This window comes from Gymnoscopelus braueri, assembly GCF_963280865.1.
Source record: "Gymnoscopelus braueri genome assembly, chromosome: 18".
Taxonomy (NCBI): domain Eukaryota; kingdom Metazoa; phylum Chordata; class Actinopteri; order Myctophiformes; family Myctophidae; genus Gymnoscopelus; species Gymnoscopelus braueri.
The window spans coordinates 8,777,083-8,785,189 of NC_137618.1; the positions used below are offsets into that span (position 1 = coordinate 8,777,083).

At 40.7% G+C, this 8,107-nt stretch overlaps 1 protein-coding gene across 1 annotated transcript; it reads right to left on the reverse strand.

The window, feature by feature from the left end:
* Nucleotides 1-3,022: 3,022 nt before the first annotated feature.
* On the reverse strand, nt 3,023-7,452 carry LOC308106192 (uncharacterized protein). Its single transcript, XM_080457252.1, has 4 exons — nt 7,193-7,452; nt 5,526-5,677; nt 4,329-4,520; nt 3,023-4,155 (listed from the first exon to the last, which is right to left on the reverse strand). The coding sequence occupies exons 1-4, from the start codon at nt 7,380-7,382 to the stop codon at nt 3,487-3,489; spliced, it is 1,203 nt and encodes a 400-aa protein (XP_080313378.1). The 5' UTR covers nt 7,383-7,452; the 3' UTR covers nt 3,023-3,486.
* Between the last annotated feature and the right edge of the window lie 655 nt (nt 7,453-8,107).

Here is an 8,107-nt window from a genome sequence, read left to right on the forward strand (position 1 = left end):
CAGTAGTAGAAAAAAAAATAACTTTGCATCGGTTATAATAGACGATTTTCACTCTTACACACGTCTCCCATTATGCCGCTGTAAGGGGTCTGCAGAATGGACAACAGGGGCAGATCTGGAAAAATTCAACATTCAACAAAGGAATGTTGGTGAGTGATTAGCGACACATCAAACACACAACCTAAAATGACCGGCACTCTCCTTTAAGTAGTTAATTCAAACTGTATTTTTATACAGTTTGGATCGTGGGGAGACGCCACATTTATGTCTTGGGTCTCGAGCTTAAAGGTTTGGGAACACCTGACCTGACATAAACGACACAAAGCCACCTACCTGACAGAGTTTTGGAACACAGTTCTTATATTACTTGATTAAAAAGAATATCTATGGGATTTTGAATGGAAAACAATCTTTGTAAGAAAAAGATGGAAACCACTGAACTAGAGGCCTGAAGAGATTCCAGTTCAAACACCTTCTTTTTTCTTTTTTTGAACCACAAGCCTTTTAACATCTGAATACAAAAGTAATTTTGAAGATGTCTTAAAAACTGTAACTCTTTCTTTATTAGCAGAAATCAAAGCATCAAACTCACTATTCTTTTCTTCTTCTTTTTTTTTTTAAACATTTAAACACGTCCAGTTGTCTAATGTTCTAAAGGGAACATGTGAGGTTGATTCATTATTATGTTATTAATATATTGTTAATTAATAATTCTCAAACTGAAAGATATGTTTTTATCTATGTAATGTTATGTCATCTAATTAGTGCAAATGTTCTTTGCCTGCCTGACCTTTTGTTTGTGATTGGATCAAATATTATTTCTATATCCTGAAGGTGTACTGCAATGGTCCTCTCAATATGAAATGTACAAATAAGATGTAGATTTACAATAAACGTTTTTGAAAGCCTGTCTCCTTGAATGACGTGTGATCACTGGCAGTGGTGGACCAAGTACGTTTATGTCTATACTGTGTGTTTGTAGATCTGCTATTTGGGACTTGCCATGTCCCACATGGTTGCCCAATGCCTATAATGACCTTGATGCTGGCATCTGCCCACCAGATACAACACTGTCCTCTCTAAACTGAACAGTGACAGTAACAGTTCATACTCCTTGCTTCTTGTGTTCTGGGCAGAAAACGACTATTTATAAGTTTATAAGCAGGAATAGAAGTTTAAAGATATGATGTAACAATGAAAACTTTATTGGTCAATACCCTCCAAATCTCTCTCTCTCACTCACACACACACACACACGCACGCACGCACGCACGCACGCACACACAGACAGTATGAATGGGGTTGTTTAGACATGAATGGCATTTGCTACATTAACACGACACATTTTGAAATGACATCATTGTACAGCCTGTGTTCTGTTTATAGTCACATTTCTGACATTGGAAATGTTTTGTGTATTATGAATGTTGTTCTATGTATGCATTTTGGCAAAAGAAAAAACAACAGAAAAGTAAAAGACAATTAAAACAATATGGGTGCATGGAACCTGCTACAACTCAACTAAATTCACTCTAATATCATATCTACTATCCTATCCACTAATACCAAGAAAGTGGAGCATATCGCTCAGTTCTTATATATACACTTGCTCGCCTGTCTGTCAATAGTATTGATTTCTAAATATTACAGTAGGTTTATACAGCATTGAGTGGTTTTTAGGCCCAAGAGATACATTTCTGATCTTGCGCGATATCATGATCCATTCAGACCTCTCAGGCCACCTGGGAAAGGTCTGCTTTCTGTCCCCAGAATCAGAACTAAACGTGGAGATGCAGTGTTCAGTTTTTATGCACCACATATCTAGAACAAACTCCCAGAAAACTGCAGGTCTGCTGCAACTCACAGGTGCAACAAAGCTGATTACTTTTCTGTTTGACAATTGCCACTGCTGTTTATTAAGGCTTTTTATTAATTTCTTCTGCTGTGCTGTTATTCTCTTATCTGTTTCATTTGAACTTATTCTTATGTTCTATTCTCTTAACTCTTTAATAACTTTTTAATTGTATTCACACATCCTTTTATAATGTGTTTCTTTTATACTTAAAGACTCGCTCCACCAAAAATCGCTTTTTGTTTTGTGTTGTTAGGGCACGGCCACACCGCAATTTTGTTCTACCTATAGAGACACACGGGGACTACAAATTTCACGCCCACTTTTGAGACAGCGCCGCTACTCGAGGTCCGTTAGAACGATGAACTGCAGCTGCCAATGCATTCCCTATGAGAGGATATGAAAGTTAGCCTACTTTTAAAATTATCCTGCATTAACTGAAGACGATATTGATTTGAATAAAAATATGTTTCCAAATGTATGGAGTGTCTTTGTCAACATATCTTCTTGTTTTCTTAATAGTTGATGTGTTTCACATTTAATTTGCCACTTTAACGAGTTACCCATAATGTTAACACAGCAGAGGGTAGACAGCAGACAGACAAGTTGTCGCATTTCAGTGACATCACTGTCTTTACGAGCGCCGAGCGCCGACCAGTGGCGTACCCACTGTAGAGGCAGGAGAGGCGGTCGCCTGCCCAACTAAGATCTCGCCTCCCCTAAAAATAAAAAAAATAACCCGAAAATGTGTCATTGCGTGCTTAATGTCCTCACAGTCACGCATCCAACAAGCTTTGAACTGAGCAGATTGGACCTTCTGTTCCAGAGATAATGACCAAAACCTATTGAAAAAGGCCACTTTCGCCAGTTTTCTGGGTATTGAAAACCTCAAGGGATGCGTCCGTGACGTATATACCATGCGACCACTTAAACTCTGGATCTCCGATGCTAGCGGTTTTGACATACTGATGGAGTATATTATAGTATATTGTGGGTAGTATATCGAGATGAAAGATATGGGACATTAAAAAGGACAAATTAAACAAATGGGACAGATTATTAGAACACAAAAAAAATCGCTACAGCCTCAGTAGTTAACCAGTGAAATGACGGTATTTTACAATACCTCTCATAGAGATTGCATTGAGAGCTGCAGTTCATCGTTCTAACGGACCCCGAGTGTCAAAAGTGGGCGTGGATTTGTAGGCCTTCCGCTTCCGGCCGTGTGTCTCTATGGGGCGGAATCTGCCAATGCTTTTTCAATGAGAATCGCGTGGTTTGATGGTCTTGCGCATCTTTCCGCATGTCGCGCACACCTTGCGTTTATGCGCCCTACACGCCTGCTGGTACATGCCATACCAATCTGGCTGCAAAAAACTGTCGGCCGTGCACAACCTGAGTTTAACAGCGGGGCAACCATATTTTGGTGTGGCCGTGCCCTAAATGTGTTTTTGTAGCTTAACCATGAAAACCTTGGTCGTTTCTTAAGGTTTTGTGTAAAGCACTTTGAATTGCCTCGTTGTTGAAATGTGCAATGCAAATAAACGTGCCTTGCCTATGTCATCTAAATAAAGCAACACTGCCTAAAAATATATTTTAAAAAATGTGACACGACGGTCAAGGTTTTGAACATTTCAGACCACCGGTAGCATCTCTTCCTCTATCTTAACCATCTGAGGCTCAAACTCCGCTTTGGTCTCCACCGTGCTGTGACTGACGGGCTGAGAGCTCATTTCGCCCATGATCCTCTCCTGCTCGTCTCCTTGTTGGACTCCTCCTCCTCCTCCTCCTCCTCCTCCCGGGTGCGTCCTCTGACTCCGGGTGGCCACTCTCCTCATCATCTCCCACTTCTGGATCCTCCTCCCTATCCCTCTGTTCCTCCTCTCCAAGAACCTCTGACGGCGGGCCGAGGAGGAGGAGGAGGAGGAGGGGTTCATCTGCATCTGACAGGGGCCGGCTGTCCCGCCGCCGCCCTGCGCTCTGGCGTAGCCGCCGCGGAACTGTCCGCTTTCGGCGGCGGCGGCGCGCGAGAGAGACGTCCGGCCGCGTTGCCTCAGCACCGCGTCCTCCTCCGCCGCCTTGAAGACGAGGTCCGTGATGTCCCGCCGGAGACGCATGAGCACCAGGGGGTCTCGGATCTGACGCATGTCGGCCAGCATGACCTCGGCGAACTGGTTGAGCACGTCGTGCCTGGGCGGCGCCGCCAGCTCCTCCGTCCTCTCCGGCGGTGGATGGTGGACGGCGTCGTCGTTCTGGACGTTGTTTCCGCCGCCACCGGACGAGGGCGTGAGCACCTCTGTCACCTGGAGGGTTGTCACCATCGGGAAAGTTTCAGTTGAAGTTATACAAATAATTGCAATTAATGATTTAATAGTTTTTCTGGCATTGAACGTCACAGGGCTAGGTATAACAAATAACTTTAATATACAAAGAAGTGAATGACAAAGATCGGTACCAATAATAAAAAACTAGTGACCTGGGGCTGAGAGGGGGGACACAGGAAGAGCGGGATGGCGCTGGGAGTTGAAGCCTGCGAGCGGGCCTCGTAGCTGGGATCCGGACCGGAGACGTCTGCGTCTAGCAGGCTGCCGAACATGCTGCCGGTCTCCTGGTCGATGCTGCCCTCCGTCTCCTCACCTTCCTCGTCGTCATCGTTAAAGTTATCGTCCTGCAAAAGAACAGCAGTTCATACGCAGTTCGATTTGCTGGGGGGGAGGGGGGGGTGGTCATTCATTATTATGTCCGGTGGGCATATGCGGTGTTGCTTTGGTGAATCTATCTCTGGTGGGACGCTATTTTAAAGACGTCACGGACACATCGCTTAACACATACACTACAGGTCACACAAATGGACAATTGATATGCATCTCAGCTCATTCCTATGTTAATTCACACCGGCTAGTCGGCAGCCTTTGTAAACTTTGTTGAGGTGTGAACTTGAGGGTTGTTTTTAATCGATGCATGTGCGTGTGTGCACATGTTCCTGCTCAAAAGACTGGTGGGACGGCGTGTTACCTTGTGCAATGATGACCAATGCAACGCTGGGCATGTTTTATCCCTGCTTCTGGTCAGACCGAATTAAATACATTTCTATCGTTCTATGTTTGATAATTATATTTGATGATATCACAATTTAATTATTGAATACAAAAATGTATGATAAGCTCTGGCTATCAACCCTGGCGTCCCTTTTTTGGGAAAGTTTTCAAAAGTTGTTTTCCTCCAGGAAACGAGGTGTAGCCAAGGCTGAGAGCATCATCGAGGACAGACATCCCCCCAACAGCCATAGTATAGCCTCACAACACTGCGAGCAAGCCACACTGGAGTATCAAGAGCCACCACAACAAGAGACTTTGGCAGAGTTTCTAATGTCTAGCAACTGTCAAAGCCTGTCGCCTGTGCCTTTATCGATCTGCACTATACCAAGTTACATGTGATCTAGGACTTATTTTATTCTACATGATACTGATTTTAACATGCTGCTATTTTCAGGCTTTTTTTAACGCTCTTTTCTATCTCCATTCTTTTACATGTTATTTTTCTTTTCTTTCTTTTAAACTGCAACCATGAAGGCCTGCATAAATAAGAATGAAACCTCACGTTTACCTGTATTTGTGTTGTGACAATGAAATGTGATCGCGTTGAAAGCCACACAGACGGAATGGAGTCTCACCTCACCGCCTCTCCTGCGGATGATGTACGGTTTGAGGAAGTCTAGTTTCTCCTTCAGCATGGTCTGCTGGAAGGTCTTGATCCTGTCCGGCCGCCACAGCAGCCTCCCATACTGAGTACGCAGAGATCTGGACCGCCTTTCTACATCAGACACTGACACAGAGACGGATGATAGAAAAGCCACATGTTATGTTAATACCAAGGTTAATAACAATTAGCTAATCAAACTAATTCATTTATTTAACCATATACATTAATAATCTATCCCTATTTTGGGCATGTCATAATGAATAAAAAAGAAGTGAAAATAGCCGTTTTGCCATTTTAACTATTTTTGCATAAAACCATTGTGAAACAAAGTATAAAATAATGCACAAGTGGTTAATCAATTCACTGATACATAAAAAAATATTTGAAATGAAAAATGTGCTTCTTCATTATTATGATTAACTGATTATCTATCTATCTATCTATCTATCTATTTTTTCCAAAATGTTAAAACATTTTTTTTTAAATTAAATGGTTTTACGTACACTAAACTTGACTAAAGTATACATGATTAGAAAATGCTTAAAATTCGACAACTAAGGTCTAATATTTCTACAATTGCTATAAAACCTGTATATCCAGTCATTTTGGGGCATAAAATTAAGTCTGTAGTGTACGGTGCATGTTCACATCATGTAGGCTATACTTTACATTACTTAAGAATATTTTTTTGGGACAAAATAGCCAATTTTACATCGAGGTGCCCAGATGTCCCTAGTAGTGCCCACCTATCCTGTACCCATTTCTAGCCATCACCTAAACATTAGACAAGACAAGACAAGACAAGACAAGACAACACAAGACATAATAACCGTGTTATTACTGTGTCTGGTGAAGAAGACTGATAAACAGTCTTCACTGTCAACAAACAATTCAACTCATCTCATCTAATTATTAATAACAGTATCACTGATTCATCAGTAACAGACAGTGTTGATTTATAACAGAAGCCTATAACAGAAGCCTATAATCAGGTGTAAAGTAACAAAATACATTTACTCAAGTACTGTACTTAAATACATTTTTTTTTAAACTTTTACTTCTACTCCATTACATCTCAGAAGCAAATATTGTACTTTTAGTCCACTACAATTATTTGAAAATGTTAGTTACTAGTTACTTTGTAGATTACAAAACATACATTAACCACTTCAGCCCTATACTTTGACTATTTGAAAATAGCCGATCTTGTGAGCTTGTAGATCTGCTATTTTCAAAAGATTTTTTAACATTTGAAAACTAAATAGTTTATTCTGCTAAATGAGTACTTTTACTTTCAGTACTTACATTTTAAAGCGAATACTTTTGTACTTTTACTCAAGACATTTCTGAATTCCGGACTTTCACTTGTAGTAGTAGGAGTATTTCTACATTGCAGTATTGATACTTTTACTTAAGTAAAACAATTTGAGTACTTTTACCACCAGTGCCTATAATTGCCTTTAATAACAGTATAATCCACTTATAACCAGTAGTTACCATGCTTGGTTTGATTGATTTATAACCTTTTGAATGATTTATAACGTTTTGATTGATTCATAACATTTTGACTGATTCATAACAGTAGCCTATATATAATTGCCTCAATAACAGTATAATCGACATAAACCGGTAACTCACCAGGCTTGCCAATGGACTGGGCGAACTGGGCCCACAGCTTGGTCTTCAGGTGCTTGTCATAATAGGACTCTATGGAGGAATTAAACAGACACTCATGCTGACGCCAGAACTCGATTAACATGTTGTCCATGGTCGGGCCCCAGTGTGGTCCGCGGACCTGTCCTCGGAAATGTGTCATCATCATCATCATGACATCATTGAAAACGTTTTTTTTTTAATCGTTTTTTAAATCGTCATAATGAATGACATCACTGTAATGATGTGTAACAGTGATCAGTGCAGATACAATGTATCAAAGCGTAGCTTCATTGACACCATTTCACTATAACATAATCTCCTCCTGTCTTCCTTGGGTGGCGTTGCCAGATTTCGCGAGAGGAATAAGCAAACCAGGTCGACGAAAACATGCCTGAAGGCCAGTCCACACCCAACATGCAACTCCTTGCAATTTCTTGCAACTGCCATCTGGGGATAACGGTTGCATGCAGTTGCATTGGTGCAGTGGTGTAAAGTAACTAAGTAAATTTACTCAAGTACTGTATTTAAGTACACATTTTAGGTCATTTTTTTTTCCAATGTTCAATATACTTTTCCTTCTACTTTACTGCATCTCAGAGGCAAATATAGTACTTTTACTCCACTACAATTATTTGAAACCTTTGGTTACTAGTTACTTTTTGATTATTATTACAAAACATTCATTAACCACTTCAGTCCTATTATAACTTTGGCTATTTGAAAATAGCCGATCTACGTAAACTATAGTCAGAAATTACATTTGCTAACATGTTTGAGTAAAAGCTGGCAACTTATTTTTTTGGTTAGAAGGGACCCCTAGAATAACTTTTAGGGTGGTTGGCATTTTGAATTTCTTTTCTGGTGACTTTTAGAAGCCTTAATATTTGAATGCTCAAA